The sequence below is a fragment of the Felis catus genome, chromosome B4 (genome assembly GCF_018350175.1).
Source record: "Felis catus isolate Fca126 chromosome B4, F.catus_Fca126_mat1.0, whole genome shotgun sequence".
Lineage (NCBI taxonomy): Eukaryota > Metazoa > Chordata > Mammalia > Carnivora > Felidae > Felis > Felis catus.
The window spans coordinates 41,704,592-41,724,232 of NC_058374.1; the positions used below are offsets into that span (position 1 = coordinate 41,704,592).

The window sequence follows — 19,641 nt, forward strand, 5'->3', positions numbered from 1 at the left end:
CTTTCTCTTTCTTCTCTCAAATAAATAAACTTTTTTAAAATGCTTAAAAAAAAAGAGAGAGTTCAAAGTTTGAATACAAAGAGAGGATACAAAGATTGAGGTCCTTATCAGACATCCAAGCAATGTTGTCTGATTCCGATGTTGAATATGCAAGTCTGGAGCACGAGAGGGAGGTCTGAAATAGGGTACCCATTTGGGCAGTCAGTGTATTTATATAAATGGTATTTATGCCCCAAGTCTGAGATTACCAAATCAGTAAGCATAGCTAGAGGAGAGCAGAAATCCTTACTGTACTCTGGAGAAGGGAGTCTGGCATCTGGGAAGCCACATGAAGTGTGTTTCCAGGAGAAATGTGGTCAGCTGCATCCAGTGCAGCTAAAAGGTCAACCAAGATAAGAACTGAATTAACCATGATGTTTAACCATGGGAAGTCGTTGGTTACTTTCTCCTACCCTTTATCATCTATTTGGGTTCTGTATAAGTATAACTGGTTGAAGGTTGGTAATCTTGAAGGACAGAGCACCTATCTAGAGTCAGCAAAGCAAAGCACCTTGGTGTAGATGGTGATCAAAAGAATGAAGAAAGCTAGAAGACCCTGACTTTGGGGCAGGAGGAGAATGAAAGCAGCAGGGCCCCAGTATAGATGAATCCACACAGCTGACTTCATCATCTCCCTCCTTCCTTTTCTCAGTTTGGTTACTGGCTGCTGCTACCGCCTCCTGGAGAACCCCACCATTAGTCACCAGAAGAACCGCCCCACCCGGGAAGCTATAACACGCCTGCTTGGTGTCGCCTTGACACGTTATAATCATATGCTCAGTAAGTTAGCCCTCTGCCTTGCCCCGCGGTTTCCATTTTGCCCATAATTTCTCACGTGTAGTATTTCCACAGGTGCCACTGTGAAGATCATCCAGATGCTGCAGCACTTTGAACACCTGGCACCGGTACTGGTGGCGGCTGTGAGTCTGTGGGCAACTGATTATGGAATGAAGAGCATCGTGGGAGAGATTGTAAGGTGACTCTTGTCTAAGTTTCTGATTCTCATCTCCCTCAGGGGGAAGATAAAAGAAAGATTAGAAATGCGTTCTCTGTACATACTAGGTTTCTTTAGATTTTAGATACCTGACTTCCCTTCCCTTACTGGGAACTGAATTATCTTGCTGTGGCTGTGCTTTCTTTCCTGCACAGAGAGATTGGACAGAAATGTCCCCAGGAGCTGAGTCGGGACCCCTCAGGGGCAAAGGGCTTTGCAGCTTTTCTGACAGAACTAGCAGAACACATCCCAGCCATCCTGATGTCCAGCATGTGCATTTTGCTGGATCATCTGGATGGAGAGGTAAGTGGTCCCCTGGGAATCTCAGGTTCTTCTGGGAATTTTAAGGCTGTTTCTTATAACAAGAAGATGGCTTTCCCGTGAAGTCAAGGTGTTTAAGCATAACTTGGTGGCAGTTTCTTCCTACAGAGAAGCAGATAGAGTTTATTGACTAAAGAGCCATTTGTTAATCTCCATTTCAGTATCAACCGGTTTTATCCACGCCTGGTAAGGGGATGGCAATTCCATGCCTTAGGTCTAGTGAGAGTCACTCGGCCATCGTTCTGAGTCCCTTCCATTCATCAGGATGAAGCTTCTTCCATTCTTCCTACCATAGAGCTTGCCTGCACTCTCTGAACAGTGCCACTCTCAATTCTTTCTGCCTGGCTGCCTCCCGCACTGATGCAGGGCATCCCGGGTCAATATCAAGGACAAAGATAGTCTCCTAGGTCATCTAGTGTATTATAACTTCTTGTGCAAGACTCCATTCTCTGGCTCTTGGCCTGGTAAAAACCCCAACCCCTGTTCCTCACATTCTGCAGTGGACTTGCATGGCACCCTAGGGCTGACTTGTGCTTCTCTGTGTTTCATTCTTTTGTCAGTAAAATGCAAGAAGGAGGGAAGGGGGTGTTTTATTAGGATGGATCAAAGGCTTTGAAGCTTCAGATGAAAGGTAGAAATTAATGCTTTTTAAACGTGTACAGATGTGATGAGCCTTATGGGGAAAAAATTGGGGTTCTTGTTTATTTTGTCCCTATATTCTCAAGCAGACAAGGCCCCTTCCATTGATCTCAGGAGTGGATGCCTAGGCAACTGACCAGAAAAAGTCAGAGTGAAGCAAGCTTACCCTTAACTTAACGCCTCACCTCTTCTTTGTGCCTGGACAGGCCCAAGAGTTTGGGGAAGGGAGAGTTAGCATTGGAGTGAGGAGCCTCAGACCAGACCACTTCTCCCGTAGAGTTACATGATGCGCAATGCTGTGCTGGCAGCTATGGCGGAGATGGTCCTGCAGGTTCTGAATGGTGATCAACTGGAGGAAGCAGCCCGAGACACCAGAGACCAGTTCTTGGACACCTTGCAAGCCCATGGCCACGACGTCAACTCCTTTGTGCGGAGCCGTGTTTTGCAGCTCTTTACCCGAATCGTCCAGCAGAAGGTGAATAGCCTTCTGCATGATAAAGACATAACAGTATTCTGTAGACAGGCTGGAGAAAAGAGGAATCCCGTGTCCCACAGAAGAGTCTAGAATTCACATTCTTACTACCAGTAATAAAGGTCTTCCTCTACCAAGGACAAGGATGCCTGGCTCCATTTAAGGACTATACTGTGTCTTAACCACGACAAAGAGTAACTATTTTATATCCCATAGAAAAGTTTCTTTAGAGTGAGTAGGTAGCTCACATACAGTGTACTTCAAGAACATTTTGAGTATGATGAACAGAATGGATGATGTGGTACGTGAGCTCATTCTTCTCTTCCTACCCCACATAGGCTCTCCCCTTGACACGTTTCCAAGCAGTGGTGGCCCTAGCAGTGGGACGTCTGGCAGACAAGTCAGTGCTAGTATGTAAAAATGCCATTCAGCTGCTGGCCAGTTTTCTTGCCAATAATCCTTTTTCCTGCAAGGTAAGTAGGCTTGATCTACCCAAAAGAGAAAGAATAAATGGAAACAGGAATGAAATTATGTGACTTAATGACCCTGATATTCATTTTACCTTGGTAGCTTAGTGACACTGACCTTGCTGGACCACTGCAGAAGGAAACCCAGAAATTACAAGAGATGAGGGCCCAGAGGCGAACTGCAGCTGCTTGTAAGTAGTTACTGTGTAGGAATCCTCACCCTAGACATCCTGTTCCCTGCCATCAGAAACTCCAAGAGTCTAAGTGAGACTTTCTCATTCAGCTGCAGTGCTGGACCCAGAGGAGGAGTGGGAAGCCATGCTGCCAGAGTTGAGGTCTACCCTGTGGCAGCTGCTAAAGCTTCCCCAGGAAGAAGAGGAGATTCCTGTGGTGATTGCTAGTACAGAGACCACCGAAGACGTGAAAGAACGCATCCATCAGTTGCTTGCCAAGGCTAGTTACAAGTATGTGAAAGAGTGAGATTTTCTCTAATGATCTTTTTAGGTTTAGAGTTAACTTATTTATGTGTGTATGTATGTATATATGTATGTATTTTTATTAAGTTTATTTACTTATTTTGAGAGACAGCGTGGGCCGGGAAGGGGGAAAGAATAAGGGAGGGAGGGAGAGAGAACCCCAAGCAGGCTCCACACTGTCAGCACAGAACCCGATGCGGGGCTCCATTTCACAGACCGTGAGATCATGACCTGAGCCAAAACTGAGTCGGATGCTTAACTGACTGAGCTACCCAGGCACCCCCATTGGTTTTTTTGTTTTGTTTTGTTTTGTTTTGTTTTAATGTTTTACCTATATTTGAGGGAGAGGGAGACATAGAACCTGAAGCCGGCTCCAGTCTCTGAGTCGTCAGCACAGACCCCTGTGCAGAGCCCAGACTCGCAAACTGTGAGATCATGACCTAAGCCAAAATCAGATGCCCAACGGACTGGGCCACCCAGGTGCCCCTAGAGTTAGTTAACTTTTTTTGTGTGTGTTTATTTATTTATTTTGAGAGAGTGTGTGTGTGTGAGCACAGGGGAGGAGCAGAGAGAGGGAGAGAGAATCCCAACCAGGCTCTGCACTGTCAGCGCAGAGCCCAACATGGAGCTCGAACTCAAAACGTGAGATCATGACCTAAGCTGAAACCAAGAATTGGACGCTTAACTGACTGAGCCACCTGGCGCCTCTAGAGTTAACTTTTGAGGAACAGTATTTCTTTAAAAGGAACTGCACTTGGGACAGCTGGGTGGCTCAGTCAGTTAAGCGTCTGATTGTCAATTTTAGCTCACATCATGATCTTAAAGTTTGTGAGATGAAGCCCCACATTGAGGTCTGTTTTGACAGCATGGGATTCTCTCTCTCTCACTCTCTGCCCCTCTCACCCTCTCACTTGTGTGCGCATGCGCTCGCTCTCTCTCATAAAGAAAGAAAGAAAGAAAGAAAGAAAGAAAGAAAGAGAGAGAGAGAGAGAGAGAGAGAGAGAGAGAAAGAAAGAAAGAGAAAGAAAGAAAGAAAGAAAGAAAGAAAGAAAGAAAGAAAGAAAGAAAGAAAGAGAAAAAGAAAAAAAGAAATCTTTTTAAAAGTCTTCAAAAAAAACATCAGGGTACCTGGGTGGCTCAGTTGGTTAAGCGTCCAACTTCTGCTCAGGTCATGATCTTGTGGTTCATGAGTTCAAGCCCCACATCCAGCTCTCTGCTGTCAGCTCAGGGCCTGCTTCGGATCCTCTGTCCCTCCCCTGCTCACTTTCTCTCTCTCTCTCTCTCAAAAATAATAAAAGTCTTTAAAAAGTAAATAGGAGCACCTGGGTGGGACAGTCGGTTAAACATCTGACTCTTGATCTCACCTTAGGTCATGATCTCACAGTTTATGAGTTTGAGCCCAGTGTCAGGCTCTGCGCTGATGCTGTGGAGCCTGCTTTGGATCGGTCTCCTTTTCTCTGGACCTCCCTTGCTTGTATGCTTGCTCTCACTCTCTCTCTGTCTCTGTCTCTCAAAATAAATAAACTTAAAAAAATTTTTGTTTAAATAAATGAAATGAACTGTACTTGGGGTATGCTGCCACCAAGTGATGGTAGGTGTTTTTCATTATAATAATGGCCTGAACACCAGATTTATGCCAAAGGCACAGTCCACAATTAAGCATGCTTTTCTACTTTTACAAATGTTTAAAGAAACCATGAGAACAGCTAAATGTAAATAATATTATAATTAAATATGCAAAAGTTCTCCATTTGAAGAAGAAAGCCTGTAAGTATAATTCTAGTTGTATAATCTTAAATAAGTTGCTTAAATTTCCTTGGCCTCAGTTTCATTATTTGTAAAATAAGAAATTGATTAGGGGTGCCCAGCTGGTTCATTCAGTAAAGCATGCAACTCTTGATCTCAGGGTCGTGAGTTCAAGCCCCACATTGGGCATAGAGCTTACTTTAAAAAGAAACAAACAAACAAAAAAACCTTTAAAAAAATAAAAGCCTTTAAAAAAAGCAATTGATTAGATCATGTGGTCTCTAATTTCTTTCTACTAAGTCCTGTGAGCTAATAAATAATATTAAACTCCGTTAATCCTACTTTAATCTTGAAATCAGCCTCATTGTTAATCCTGACCTTGGAGAACAGATTTCCCCCAGTGTTTTTGTGACTCTAGAACTTCAGGGCAGCTAGCAACAAAAGCCCTTCTAGCTATCAGCAGGTCTCCTTAAACCTCAGCCACAAGTTACTGATTTATTTCCTACCTAATTAGGCTGTTCAGAAAAGACTGAATGGAAGGTGGCTAGTTTGCTCTCCCTTATGTCTCTCTGGTGTCTATTTACTTTGCTAAGGTGTAAAGAGGTACTGTAATTTTATAACTGCTTCTTCTGCCTCCAACCATATTAGTATTTTCTCCTGTCAGTTAAAATAAAGATTTCTTTTCATGTTAAAGATGTCCCCTCCTCCTTCAGAAAACCTCAGCAGTCAGTGCTGGGTTATGGTCTTAATAACTGAGGTATTTGATGCCAGTTAAACGTGTGTTAGAACAAAACTTCTTTTAAAAACTTTTTAACAGTTTAATAATAGTATTTTTTAGAACAGAAAATTACATTAAAAAATGAGCCTGGCTGGCTCAGTCAGTATTGCATGCGACTCTTAAACCCAGGGTTGTGAGTTCAAGCCCCGCATTGGGTGTAGAGATTACTTAAAAATCTTTTTTTTTTTTAAATTAGTACATTCACACGGTACAAAATTTTAAATTATAACAAGGACATGCATTGTAAAGTCCCTTCCAAACCTATTTCCTAGCTACTTAGATTCACTTCCTACAAGGAAGCAACATTCCAAGTTTATCGCACACCCTTCTAGAGATAACAAAGACGTATAGTGTAACATATGTTCTTTTCCTTACCTTCTTACACAAATGGTAGAATTTTCTAGGGGCGCCTGGGTGGCTCAGTCGGTTAAGCGTCCAACTTCAGCTCAGGTCATGATCTCACAGTCTGTGAGTTCGAGCCCCGCATCGGGCTCTGTGCTGACAGCTCAGAGCCTGGAGCCTGTTTCAGATTCTGTGTCTCCCTCTCTCTCTGCCCCTCCCCTGTTCGTGCTCTGTCTCTCTCTGTCTCAAAAATAAATAAACGTTAAAAAAATTTTTTTTCAAAAAAAAAAAAAAGAATTTTCTACCCACTAATCTACCGCCTTGCTTTTTTCACTTAACAACGTACTGCAATGTGTTTAATATTTATACATGAATAGCTGCCTCATTCTTTTTTATGCTAACATTGACTCCCATTGTATGGATGTCCCATAAATTAATCAGTTATTGAACACTTACTTTTTCTAAACTTTGACTTAGCAAAGTTTTTAAGTAGATGTTTGGAGTAGGTTTGTGACCTTTAAATTTGAAAAGTCTTATTTGAGTTTCTTTGAAGACTATGTAGTAAAGCCTTGTCACTTCAAAAATGGGAAAGTGTTTTGAGCTCCACCCTTGTAGGTGCTTCTCAACTTTTTTTTTTTTTTAATGTTTTTATTTTTGAGAGAGAGGGTGAGACAGAGTACTAGCAGGGGAGGGGCAGAGAGAGAGGGAGACACAGAATCCAAAGCAGGCTCCAGGCTCTGAGCTCTCACCACAGAGCCTGACTTGGGGTTCAAACCCATGAACCGTGAGATCATGACCTGAGCTGAAGTCAGATGCTTAACCAACTGAGCCACCCAGGCGCCCCACTTCTCAACTTTTTAAGCATGAGAAGTGTTCCTTTTCTTTGGGGCAGTAAGTCTAGGTTCTCGATGTAATCATGAGGTAGGCTGCATTACAGAAGGCTGCAGTGACACTCCCGTGGGTGCCAAGTTGGTGACCGGTGGATGTTCTTCCAGGCAGGCCATCATTCTCACTCGAGAAGCCATAGACCACTTCCAGGAGTCTGAGCCTTTCAGTCATGTGGACCCAGAGGAGTCAGAGGAGACCAGGTTCCTGAATCTCTTGGGGACTATCTTCAAAGGTATTTCTTTTCCTTCTTCAGTTAGCAAACAAAACATTTCAATTAGTATCGATGGGCTATTTACTTTATGCCAGACACTGGCCTGGGAGTGCCAGGAGGCACTGTGCCACAGCAGTCCAGAGGAGATTTGGCAGTGCCCTGGAATGGATACAGCCCATGGACCTAAGATTGATAGTCATATGGCGTGAAATGGTATTTCCAAACCATAGAGGATGTTCAGAATTTTTTGAGAAATGAACCAAGACATTTTAGAGTAGGTTCTAAGTGTATACCCTCCCATTGTGGAAAGAACTATCCGGGGATGTTGTAGCCGATAGATTTCCCCATACACCTTCGAGCAATAACCATCCTAGAATTCTCTAACTCCTAGGCCCAGCAGCTTCCACACAGGAGAATGCCCAGGGTTCTGCAGGGAACATGGGCCCAGGACAGACAGACAGTAAAGACAAGCCCAGTGTGTCAGAGCCCATGAAATACAGGGAAAGCGATGAGCTGGTGAAGCAGGAGATGTTGGTGCAGTATCTGCAGGACGCCTACAGCTTCTCTCTGAAGATTACAGAGGCCATTAGCATCATCAGCAAGATGATGTATGAAAACACAACTACAGGTGTGCCAGCATCCCTCTCTGTAAGGACTGTGTCTTGGGGTTGGAAAAACCAGTCTTGCCTGTATTTTATTGATAACGGTCTGCTCCTTCAAAAGGCAAGGATTCTTTATTTCCATTTGCTTTGTCTAGCTCTGTGGAGCAGACGTGGTATGCATAGGGTATTTCACGACAGGGCCATCTAGGATGATATTCTCGGGGGAAATGGAAGAAGCTTCCACTTGCATGTTGCTACAGTAGGAAAGGTTCTATCTCTAAGTATTGGGGGAATTTTGCCAAGCAGATGGGTAACATTTCTGTCTCTCCCCTCAGTGGTGCAGGAGGTGATTGAATTCTTTGTGATGGTGTTCCAATTTGGGGTACCTCAGGCCCTGTTCGGGGTGCGCCGCATGCTCCCTCTCATCTGGTCTAAGGAGCCTGGCATCCGGGAAGCTGTGCTTAATGCCTACCGCCAGCTTTACCTCAGCCCCAGAGGGGACTCTGCCAGGTATATGTGGTACCTTTGCCTCTGCCAGCTTTAACAGGGTCAGCTTCTCAGGGGACGTTTGCAGTCTCCTACAGGAATGGCAGGGGGCGGGGGCATCCTTCTTGAGGAGCCCTGAATCTAATGGGGCTCAGGGCGGGGCTGGACTTCCAGTAAAGTCATCTGACACTGTGGTGGGATAGTCCTAATCACCTGTTTGCCAGGTTTAACTTGCCAGTTTTTAATGACCTCTGCTCTCTGCTATTCCCACAGAGCCAAAGCCCAGACTTTGATTCAGAATCTCTCTTTGCTACTAGTGGATGCCTCAGTTGGGACTATCCAGTGTCTTGAGGAAATTGTAAGTCTCTTTCTTTCCTTTCCTTACTTTCCTTCCTTCATTCCTTTCTTCCTTCCCTTCTTTTCTTTTCCTTTTCCTTCCTTTCTCTTTCTTTCTTCTTTCTTTGTTTGTTTGTTTGTTTGTTTATTTATGTAATCTCTGCAGCCAATGTGGGACTCAAACTCATGACCCTGAGATCAAAAATCACATGCTCTTCTGACCAAGCCAGCCAGGCGCCCCTTACTTCTATTTTCTTTATTCATTCAACAAGTATTAGTGATTACTATGTACGTGTTCAGCAGTTTACTCAGCCCCACAAAGTATAAGATTGTTTTCAAGTTCCTAACTTAAAAGGAACCAACAGTATAGTGGGTAGCCAAAAAACATAAAACAGTTATAGAATGATGTGGCACATAGGTAATTCAGTGCCAAAAAAATATGGCACAGGTAATGGTTGTAGCAGCAATGGTGATAGGGTAACACTAATGACATGCCAGGGACTGTTCTTAGCAGTTTGCTCATATGAACTTGTGTAACCCTCACAACCACCCAGTGAGGTAATACTGTTAGTGTACATTTTACAGTGAGAAGCTTAAGACACTGAGAGGTTAAGGAACTTGGCTAATCACAGCTGGTTGGTGGCAGAGACTCAGGCAATAAGAGCTCCAGAAAACATACTCATACCTTGTACGTTACCCTGACGAGTCCTGAGTGGGCAAGAGAGCAGTATGAGGTAGAACAGTCAAGGAAAGTTTCCCGGAGGTGGTAGGACTTAAACAGGGTCTTGATGAGTAGGATGTAGAGAGAGAAAGGAGGGAGCATGTAGATGGAAAGCCAATTAAGAGCACAGAAAGTTGTGGCATGAAAAAGATCACGTTCTGGCTGGAAACTGTTATCTGCAAAAGATAATAAAGTGGGAGTGTAGGTTGGAACTGAATTGTAAAGGTCCCTGAATGCCTTTCACAAGTCCAGGACTTTCACCTTGTTGGCCAGCATTGTAGTGAGGTGGACCTGCTTTTGAAGTACAAGTATTTGGGTTGTGGAGACAGGTGGAGGTGGTGCTGACCACCAGCTTCCACCAGGTGGAGCACTGCCGCCAGCCACATTTTTCTCTTGGGGAGAAAAGGAGCCTGGTGGCAGCCGCTGGGCTGAAATGTCAGGCTAGCTCTCCTGGTCCAGAGCCCCTACTATAGGCAAAGGAGAGTTTTGTTTCTTTTTTTTTTTTTATGTTTATTTATTTTTGAGAGAAAGACAGAGCGTGAGTGGGGGAGGGGCAGAGAGAGAGGGAGACACAGAACCTATCTGAAGCAGACTCCAGGCTCTGAGCTGTCAGCACACAGCCTGATGCAGGTCTTGAACTCACGAACTGCAGGATCATGACCTGAGCCAGAATCGGACACTTATCGGACTGAGCCACCCAAGTGCTCCAAAGGAGAGCTATTTCTAAATGATGAGCAGAGGTGTGGTGTGATGAAGAAGATGTTTGGGAGACTGGTCCAACAGGAGCATACAGGTTGGTTCGAGAGGAGGCTAGAGACGAGGTCTACGGACCTTCTGTAAGTGTGCAGCATCAAAGGACTAGACTGGGGCTGGGAGAAAAGCTGTGGAGTTGCACTTAATGGAAGATAGATTATAAAGGAAAAATGGATAGGATTAAGTGGGGAAGAAATTAGCTGACTGTGAAGTGTTAAGCATATGTGATTGAGAATGTTGGTACCCTGGGCAAAATGAAAAGGCAAGGAAGGATGGAGTCTTCTGTTTTAGACATGTTGAGTTGTGGTCACAACAACAACAGCTACTAGAAATCCCCGGAATGTAGTCAGAGCCCTGGACTCACACAGACTTCAATATGTCATCTTAATAAATGTAGTTTTGAAGGCATGAAGGTAGAAAAGTGACAGAGGTGCAAGTACCTCCCCAAACCCCAACTTTACATTTCGAGCCTCCTTCTTCCTTTTCCATCCCTAAGTATTGCTTTTACCCACTTCGGGCTCTCAACGTTCTCTTCAGAGAAGCGAACCAAGGATTGGCGGGGGGGGGGGGGGGGGGGGGGGTTGTTATTTTTTGGCCTGAGCCCTTTCTCTTTTCAGCTCTGTGAGTTTGTGCAGAAGGATGAATTGAAACCGGCAGTGACCCAGCTGCTGTGGGAGCGGGCGACCGAGAAGGTCCCCTGCTCTCCTCTGGAGCGCTGTTCCTCTGTCATGCTTCTTGGGATGATGGCACGGTGAGGCTCAGATCCAGACAGACGCTAGGAATAAGAGGGAAAGGGAAGGTTCTGAGAAAGCTCCCTTTCTTTTAATAACAGCAGTCAGGCCCAGCCAAGCTGTGTGCGTGAGTCGGCTACCTAAGTGAAAAATAAAATAGTACCAGTGCCCTCCTCTGCATCCCGTGCAGCAGAAATAACGGGATTTGGTACAGCAAGAGGGATTTTGAGGGGCCAGCCCCATGTCAGAGCCTCTGCTGTCTGCTCCAGGGCTCTAGCCTTGCACTGAGTGCTGTTACCTACCCCGCTTGGCATTTTCCCCCACAGAGTCCTGTCCTTGACTAGCTTTGACTGTGTGGTTTCCTTCCTCTAGAGGAAAACCAGAAATCGTGGGAAGCAACTTAGACACACTGGTGAGCATAGGACTGGATGAGAAGTTTCCACAGGACTACAGGTTGGCCCAGCAGGTGTGCCATGCTATTGCCAACATCTCTGACAGGAGAAAGGTACATAGGGTCTCCAGAACAAGGAGAGTGGCCATCCTCTTACACACTCTCAACACATACCCATCTTTTGTCTTTCCTGTTCTCGACAGCCTTCTCTGAGCAAACGTCACCCTCCCTTCCGGCTGCCTCAGCAACATAGGTTGTTTGAGCGACTGCAAGAGGTGGTCACAAAAGGTGAGCTATCGTGAAGGCCTCGGGTAGAATGGAGTCCTTTGTCTGCAGTGGGTGACTTCTCCCTTCTCTACAGGCTTTGTCCACCCAGACCCACTCTGGATCCCATTCAAAGAGGTGGCAGTGACCCTCATTTACCAGCTGGCAGAGGGCCCCGAGGTGATCTGTGCCCAGATATTGCAGGGCTGTGCGAAGCAGGCCCTGGAGAAGCTGGGGGAGAAGAGCGCCACCCAGGAGGTCCCCAGTAAGTAGGCCAGAGGGTCCCCCGTGGGCAGCAGCCAGAGTCTACTGCGTTCCTTGTCGAGCCAGTAGCCACGGCCAGCACTGCTTCCTACAGCAGCCCCTGACCCTCCGCAGACCACACTGTCTCACTTCTGTCACTCAGACTGGGCCAGTCACCGCCACCATCCCCGTCCCTCCCCGCCCACCCTCCCCCGTCTCCATCTCTCTCTTCTGCGCCAGCTTGTGTATGGCACATGAGCAAGAGGTAGAGCCATCAACACAGAATGCAGGGTCCTGTGAGATTTAATTTTATCTCTTTCTCCCTGCTTTCCCTCCCCTCCTCCAGAGGACACCCCCATGCTCCCCACTTTCCTGTTGATGAACCTGCTGTCCCTGGCTGGAGATGTGGCTCTGCAGCAGCTGGTGCACTTGGAACAGGCAGTGAGCGGGGAGCTCTGTCGGCGCCGGGTTCTTCGGGAAGAGCAGGAGCAGAAGACTAAGGATCCAAAGGAGAAGGTGAATGAAGTGCCTGCGTGTCTGGTTCTGTGTCCCAAGCATTTCCCGGATTTATTTCCTGACTGTGGGTCACTCACGTTTCCTTCTGGGAACCTCTGCTTTTCTACTGTTAAATGAGGAAGACACCCTGCCTCCTTGCTGCTGTTACTGGGAAAGGTTAGTGAGAACAAAGATGGAGCAGTCTGTTGGTGACCACCCAGGAAGGAAAGTTTTAGGTAAACAGAGCGTTGAGTTAGGGACCTCAGCATGAAATCTAGGCTGCCCCTCAGGCACTGCTTGTTAGAATAAGCACACACGCACCCCCTTTCCCATCAGCCGTGGTTGCTGGGCCTGCCACCTTATGGGGACCTTGTGTTCTTTCCACTAGAGGCAGTGGTGTCTTGCAGACAAATAAGACACAGAGTATCTTGCAGCAGTGGAATTAGGTCTGACCTCTGTGACCTTGAACCATTGTCCCCATGATCCGTTTATTGATTGTATGCAGGAAATGACGTGCTTCTGTGAGGATGAGTTCAGAGATGTAGGAGTATGCTTTAGCAACTTGAAAATAATGCTGCTTGTTCCACTTTGAATTTGCCAGTTCACATTTGGCAACTTAGAAGTAAAACTACAGAGTCCTAGTTCTTTTCCTGTTTAATTAAGGTGTGCTTCCTCTTTATAGACACATTTGACCACTGTAGGAATGGTTTTACAGAACTTGCCTTTCCCCAGACACATTCCTGCAAAATGAAAGACAGGCTGGAGTTAAAAATGCTGTCTTGGGGGCATCTGGGTGGCTCAGTCAGTTAAGTATCCTATGTCAGCTTAGGTCATAATCTCACAGTTCATGGGTTCGAGCCCTGAATCAGGCTGTGTGCTGACAGCTCAGAGCCTGGAGCCTGCTTCAGATTCTGTGTCTCCCTTGCTTTCTGCCCCTCCCCTGCTCATGCTGTCTCTCTTAAAAATAAAATATTAAAAATTTTTTAAAAATGCTGTCTTGGATGAGCCATGATCCCTGGTTTCTTCCCCATTAGAACACAAGCTCTGACACCACCATAGACGAGGAGATGGGGCTGGCGGGCGCTGCCGCTGATGATCCAGAGGCAGAACTCATCCGCAGCATCTGTGAGAAGGAGCTGTTAGATGGTAAGAAGAATTGCTGAGGGAACTGCTCCCCGGCCGAGATAACCTGTCCCAGACCTAGAGCCGTTCTTCCGACAGGCAAACAGATCCTGGCTGCCTTTGTTCCGCTTCTGCTTAAAGTCTGCAACAACCCGGGCCTCTACAGCAACCCAGAGCTCTCTGCAGCCGCTTCACTTGCCCTTGGCAAGTTCTGCATGATCAGGTAGGCCCTGGGGCCAGTACTGCCCTCTCAGAGAGGATGGGGATGGTGCCTCTCCCTGATGATCCTTTCCTTGCCCCTAGTGCCACTTTCTGCGACTCCCAGCTTCGCCTGCTGTTCACCATGCTGGAAAAGTCCTCGCTCCCCATTGTCCGGTCTAACCTCATGGTTGCTGCTGGGGATCTGGCCATCCGCTTCCCTAACCTGGTGGACCCCTGGACACCTCATCTGTATGCTCGGTGAGAGATCCCTCATGACACTGTAGCAGGCCTTGCTAGCCCTGGGAGGCTGTAGTTCAGTCAGGATGAAAATCACTAAAACTGTTTCTCTGGTCTTTAGCATTTCCTTGATATCTGCTTGATACTTGACCTGTACAGGCCCTCGCTAAGTATAGCCCCAAAAGAATTGGCACCTCTGTCCAAAGCGTTGGCTCCAAGCTTGGCCTCTTACCCCAATCCCAGCTTTCTAACTGCTTCTAGAATGTCACATTGAGAAGGGGTGATAGAGGAGCACCTGGGTGGCTTAGTCAATAGAGCATGCAACTCTTAATCTTGGGTTCATGAGTTAGGGCCGCACGCTGAGGGTAGAGTTTACTTTAAAAAAAAAAAGAAGAAGAAGAAGAAGAAAGGGCAACAGATTCCTGCTGAGGGCCTTTCCCACCAGTGTCCCAATATAACTCACCATTAGTGCCAGTGACTTGAGATTTCACTCCTAGGCTCCGGGACCCAGCTCAGCAGGTGCGGAGAACAGCAGGGCTGGTGATGACCCACCTGATTCTAAAGGACATGGTCAAGGTGAAGGGGCAGGTGAGCGAGATGGCTGTGCTGCTCATCGACCCCGCGCCTCAGATCGCTGCCCTGGCCAAGAACTTCTTCAATGAGCTTTCCCACAAGGTGAGAGGCAGCGGGAGACCACTGTCGAGGGAACAGGCGCGCACACACAGACACACACCCTGTGTCGATAACATGACTCTCTCTCTCACAGGGCAATGCGATCTATAATCTCCTTCCAGATATCATCAGCCGCCTGTCAGACCCCGAGGGAGGGGTGGAGGAAGAGCCTTTCCACACCATCATGAAGTATGGTTCCCTGAGCCTTGGGGCACAGTTTTCATGTAGCACATGCTTAAGAATCAGACAAACCTGTATTTGAACTCTAGCTCTGCTACTTTGTAGCTGTATAACCTTCAGTAATAACTTAGCCTCTCTGTGCCTGTTCCTCCTCTGTACAGTGAGGCCTCTGACACTTGCCCCTTAGTTCTTGAGGGGCTTCAGTACCATAGAGTTTCTAGTGCGGCGGTAGGCGCATAGGAGTCCTCACGACATGGCAGCAGTTTTTGTGACAAATTCCCATTCTCGGTGAGAATTTCGCAGAGGGGATGGGGTGGATTTTTTCTGAGGGTCTAGGAAGAAGGCAGGACGATGACAGAAGGTGGGTGCTAGGGGAAGACAGGACTGGCCCGACAGGGACGGAGCTGCCCCTGGGAGGCCACACAACCACATCTCCCCTTCCTCAGGCAGCTCCTCTCCTACATCACCAAGGACAAGCAGACGGAGAGCCTGGTGGAGAAGCTGTGTCAGCGCTTCCGCACTGCCCGGTATGCCGGCTTCCCAAGGGGTGTCCCTGAGGCTGTGAGGCACCGACAGGGAAGGACGGGCCTTCGCTCCTCCATCTCGCTGCTCCTCACGACGCCTTTGCCATCTGCAGGACCGAGCGGCAGTATCGGGACCTGGCCTACTGTGTGTCACAGCTGCCCCTCACAGAGCGAGGCCTCCGCAGGATGCTGGACAATTTTGACTGCTTTGGGGACAAACTGTCGGATGAGTCCATCTTTAGTGCTTTTTCGTCAGTTGTGGGCAAACTGCGACGCGGAGCCAAGCCCGAGGGCAAGGTAAGCGCAGCAGCCATCCCGGTGCTATGAGTTCATCTGCATTGCACTGCCCGGACCTGCCTCGCCTACCCCGCCCGTTCCCCTCCCTCGGCTCGACTGCAGCGAAGTAACCAGCACCACCTGAGACCAGATCTTTCTGTCTCCAATTCCTGTGTCTTTCTTTTTCTCTTTTTTAAGATGGACTTTATCTTTTACAGCAGTTTTAGGTTCAAAAGTAAATACTGAGTCGAAGGTAGAGTTCTTCCACATGTGCCCAGCCGCCACACATGCAAAGGCCCCCCCCCCCCCCCCCCGCTCTCAGTCTCCCCCACCAGAGTGGCACATTTGTTACAATCGATGAACCTATGTTGACACATCATTATCACCCAAAGTCCATAGTTGACCTTAGGGGTCACTCACTCATTCTGTGGGTTTGGACAAAGTGTGTTGTGGCCTGTGTCCATCATTATAGTATTACACAGTGCAGTTCCACTGCCCAAGAAGTCTTCTGTGCTCCCCCATCGCCCTCTGTCCCCCGACCCTTGGCAACCAATGATCTTTTTACTGTTGTCACAGTTTTGTCTTTCCCAGAATGTCATATACTTGTAGTCCTGCAGTGTGTACCCTCCCTGGGTTGGGTTCTCTCAGTGATATGCATTGATGTTTTCACCATGTCTTTCTTTCCATGGCCTTGTTTCTTTTTCATCTTAGAAATAAGTTTCCAGGCCTGCTCTTTTTTTTTTTTAATGGTCATTTTTGAGAGAGAGATACAGAGCATCGGTGGGGGAGGGGCAGAGAGAGACCAAGACACAGAATCCGAAGCAGGTTCCAGGCTCTGAGCTGTCAGCATAGAACCCAGTGCGGGGCTCAAACTCAAAGAGCCTTGAGATTACGACCTGAGCCAAAGTCTGACGATTAACTGACCAAGCCACCCAGGTGCCCCTTCCAGGCCTGCTCTTAATCTCTTCCCTCCTCCAGGCTGTAATAGATGAATTTGAGCAGAAGCTTCGGGTCTGCCACACCAGAGGGCTGGATGCGGTGGAAGACCTTGAGGTTGGCCAGGGGGGTAGCCAGAGAGCCCCATCAGCCAAGAAACCATCCACTGGTACGTGAGGCAGCCCCACAAGTGGAGAGATCGGGCCCTTCTCTCAGAGTATCCTTTTGGGACTCATGTGTTGGCCTTTTCTAGTCTCCAAGCGGCACCAGCATCTGGCTTCTGCAGCCTCATCAGACGGTGACTTTGTCACTCCTGAGCCCCACCGCACTGCCCGTCGGCATCCAAACACCCAACAGCGAGTTTCGAAAAAGAAACCCAGAATTGTCTTCTCGAGTGATGAGTCCAGCGAGGAAGGTAGGATGCTCCCTCCCAGATGTGGCTCGCAGGGAGCATAGCTTGGGGAGGGATGGGGGGAGGCCAGTTTTGATGGGGTCCTGCCCATGTAGATTCTCTCCGCCCCCGCCCTCCCCCCAGGTGTGTTTCTCTGGGCACAGTATGGGTTTTGTTTCTGGGCCTAGTCTGGGGCTGTCCCACTTGTTCTCTGAGATCTACTTTTCACCATCTTTGTGACTCAGCTTTTTCTTCCTCCTCCAATCCTCTGAATAGAGCTTTCAGCAGAGATGACGGAAGACGAGACACCCAAGAAAACAACCCCCATCCGCCGAGCACCTCCTCGAAGGCACAGGCCCTAGGAAGTCATCTTGCCTGTTCCTGTCCCTGCTGTGCGGGGTATCTTATGAAGTGAACTTGAATTCCGCTCCCTTGTAAAATACCGTTTTTGCCTGTCCTCTTGTCTTTTTAATATAGAATGGTCTTTATGATGTAAAGCATTTCTCTTAAACTGGCCTTACTGAACTGAATTGAGCTGCTTTCATTGGACTCTATGTCTGCCAGTCTCCTTGTTTCCTAATGAATAAATGTTTTTATATACTTTTAGACATTTTTCCTAAGCTTGTCTGTTTCAGCTTACGTGAGCCCAGATGCAGGCAGCAAGGAGAGGAGCCCCGAAGTCCTGGGGCCTGTCTGAAGATCTGATAAGTTCCATGCTCCCCCAGTGCCTCACCTTCCCCTCCTCCACCTCCCCACACCGCATGAGGGACAGGATTGCTGCACGGCGGCGAAGCGTGCAGCGGCCAGTCTCCAGACCAGTGTGGCGCTACTCGGGGGCCTTCTGGCAATGCCTAGAGATAGTTTTTTGTCATCACAACCTAGGTGGGAGGGATGTTATCAGCATCTAGTGGGCAGAGGCCAGGGATGTTGCTAAATATCCTACAATGCAGAAAACAGACCCCCAAAACAGAATTATTTGGCCCAAAATGCCAATCAGTGGTGCCGAGGTGGAGAAACCCTTCTCTAGACCAAGGGCTGATCTGCGTCCTCCCCTCCCCCGGCGTGCTCCCTGAGCCCATCTCTGAGGCAGTGACTGACCTAGCCGGCTGAGCAGATGGAAGGTCAGGTCCTGATCCCCTCCAGCCCTAGATAATATCTGTGGAGTCGGTCTGTCTACCTAGAGATTCCTTAACTGTTCCAGGGTCTGTGGCAAGTCGGCTCTCAGCGCAGGCACTGCTTCAGCCTGCCCACCCCTCAGCTCCCCAAGTCTGCTCTGCTGAGTCACCTGGACCAGAGGCAGTGAGCGTGTTCTCATGACAACACTGGTGTCTTTGCTGTCATGACAACAGCAGGCTGCATCAGTAATGCTCCTGTGGGCACTGAGCTCCCTCTGGCAGAAGACACTAATGAAAGATGACACACGCACTTCGGGTAGTGCCAGGGCTCGGAGGGGCCCCTGAGGCCCTTTCCAGGGAAAGGGTTAATGGTCCTGGTTGAGCATGAGCAGGAATGGAACAGGGACAGCTGGGTCCCAGTGCCAGGCCCCAGCAGACCGCCAGTGGCACTTGCCACCTCCTGTCACCATTAGGTGCCCTCTGGCCCTACTCTTGGGGTTCATGAAAAGCCTGGAAACCAACCATGCACGAGGCCGCCAGACAGATACAGACTTGGCTCTGGGGCCCCAAGGAGGGAGGGCAGTCCCAGAAAGGGCAGGGGCCAGGGTTGGAGTCGGGGTGCGGGAGAGCGTGCCCTCTGCCTTTTAAGCAAAGGTTATCACCAGGCAGGCTAAACTTAGCCACAGGCTCTTCAGCTAGAAAAGGGGGCTGGTCTCAGGTTACGCTGGGCCAGCAAAGAGGCCCCTGGATCCCCGGCCCCCAGCACCTGCTGATGGGCCATGTCCATTCCACCCCACCCCCTTCCAAACCCTCTGTCCTCTCAAGCGTTCAAATGTAGCCCTTCTTCCATCCTCAGCTCGCAAAACTGGCGCAGCGTGGGCTCCAGACTGTTGGAGTGGCGTGGATCCCTTCCTCCACCTCGTGTGGGTCTGGGGGCCTGTTCCCACCATGTGCCCAAAGCCTCCCAATTTTTTCTCTCTTCTGCACTCCTCACCCTGCCCCCAACATCCCCTGGGCGCAGGCAGGGAAGAGGAGTCCCTGGCTCTGGGGCCGACCGGCACGTCCCAGGATGGGGAGGGACTTCCGCCCTCACGTCCCGATAGCGGCCCCGGGCTGGAGGAGATGAAGGGGGCACTGTGTCCCAGCCCTGGCGGCACAGCACTCTGGTCTCCCGGGAGCGACTTTGTGGGAGGCCTAGCCCGGCCTGGGGGAGAGCAGCTGGTGCACACAGGGCCTGGTTTGTCCGCCCCAATTATTACCTCTCCGGGCTGCCCGAGCTGCAGGACAGCGTGACCTTCAGTGCAGAAGCCTCCCCCTCAAGCCGCCCGCCAAGCCTCCTTCCTCTCCAGGCCCCCACTGCCCAGTGCCAGCCCAGGCCCCCGGCCCAGAGAGGCCGGGAGCCAGGGCCTGGGGAGGGGAAAGTGGGGGCTGGGCAGGGCCCGGCCTGAGACTGGCTGACCCCTCCCGGGCCTTTTTCCTCTGCGGTTCCCCCGCTACTACCGAAGAGCCTTGAGAATAAGTTCCCCAGCCTTCCCGCCTCTCAGCCTCTGAAAGAAAGGGGACGGGGGGGGGGGGAGGGGTGGCAGCGTGCG

At 48.8% G+C, this 19,641-nt stretch overlaps 1 protein-coding gene and 1 long non-coding RNA gene across 7 annotated transcripts in view; one reads left to right on the forward strand and one right to left on the reverse strand.

Moving 5' to 3' along the window:
* The window catches only part of NCAPD2 (non-SMC condensin I complex subunit D2), a 31,306-nt gene extending 13,766 nt beyond the window's left edge, over window positions 1–17,540 (forward strand). For 4 of the 6 annotated variants that reach the window (XM_019834406.3, XM_019834405.3, XM_019834408.3 and 1 more), the window contains exons 7-32: window positions 692–819; window positions 892–1,015; window positions 1,189–1,336; window positions 2,271–2,468; window positions 2,804–2,938; window positions 3,036–3,123; window positions 3,216–3,396; window positions 7,270–7,394; window positions 7,765–8,001; window positions 8,311–8,485; window positions 8,735–8,819; window positions 10,889–11,022; window positions 11,375–11,507; window positions 11,597–11,681; window positions 11,755–11,922; window positions 12,247–12,416; window positions 13,430–13,541; window positions 13,617–13,740; window positions 13,821–13,976; window positions 14,453–14,630; window positions 14,722–14,816; window positions 15,254–15,334; window positions 15,445–15,628; window positions 16,586–16,712; window positions 16,797–16,958; window positions 17,211–17,540. In XM_019834406.3, coding sequence (XP_019689965.3) covers window positions 692–819; window positions 892–1,015; window positions 1,189–1,336; window positions 2,271–2,468; window positions 2,804–2,938; window positions 3,036–3,123; window positions 3,216–3,396; window positions 7,270–7,394; window positions 7,765–8,001; window positions 8,311–8,485; window positions 8,735–8,819; window positions 10,889–11,022; window positions 11,375–11,507; window positions 11,597–11,681; window positions 11,755–11,922; window positions 12,247–12,416; window positions 13,430–13,541; window positions 13,617–13,740; window positions 13,821–13,976; window positions 14,453–14,630; window positions 14,722–14,816; window positions 15,254–15,334; window positions 15,445–15,628; window positions 16,586–16,712; window positions 16,797–16,958; window positions 17,211–17,296 — 3,619 coding nt within the window. In that variant the 3' untranslated portion in view covers window positions 17,297–17,540. Of the gene's footprint in view, window positions 1–691; window positions 820–891; window positions 1,016–1,188; window positions 1,337–2,270; window positions 2,469–2,803; window positions 2,939–3,035; window positions 3,124–3,215; window positions 3,397–7,269; window positions 7,395–7,764; window positions 8,002–8,310; window positions 8,486–8,734; window positions 8,820–10,888; window positions 11,023–11,374; window positions 11,508–11,596; window positions 11,682–11,754; window positions 11,923–12,246; window positions 12,417–13,429; window positions 13,542–13,616; window positions 13,741–13,820; window positions 13,977–14,452; window positions 14,631–14,721; window positions 14,817–15,253; window positions 15,335–15,444; window positions 15,629–16,585; window positions 16,713–16,796; window positions 16,959–17,210 lie in introns of those variants that run through there. The other 2 variants (XR_002159486.3, XR_002159487.3) reach the window with 2 other exon arrangements.
* Window positions 12,188–14,536, reverse strand: LOC109501438. The gene is made up of 2 exons (XR_006600494.1): window positions 14,419–14,536; window positions 12,188–12,396 (listed from the first exon to the last, which is right to left on the reverse strand). It is a non-coding gene; the product is annotated as an uncharacterized LOC109501438 (long non-coding RNA).
* Window positions 17,541–19,641: the final 2,101 nt, after the last annotated feature.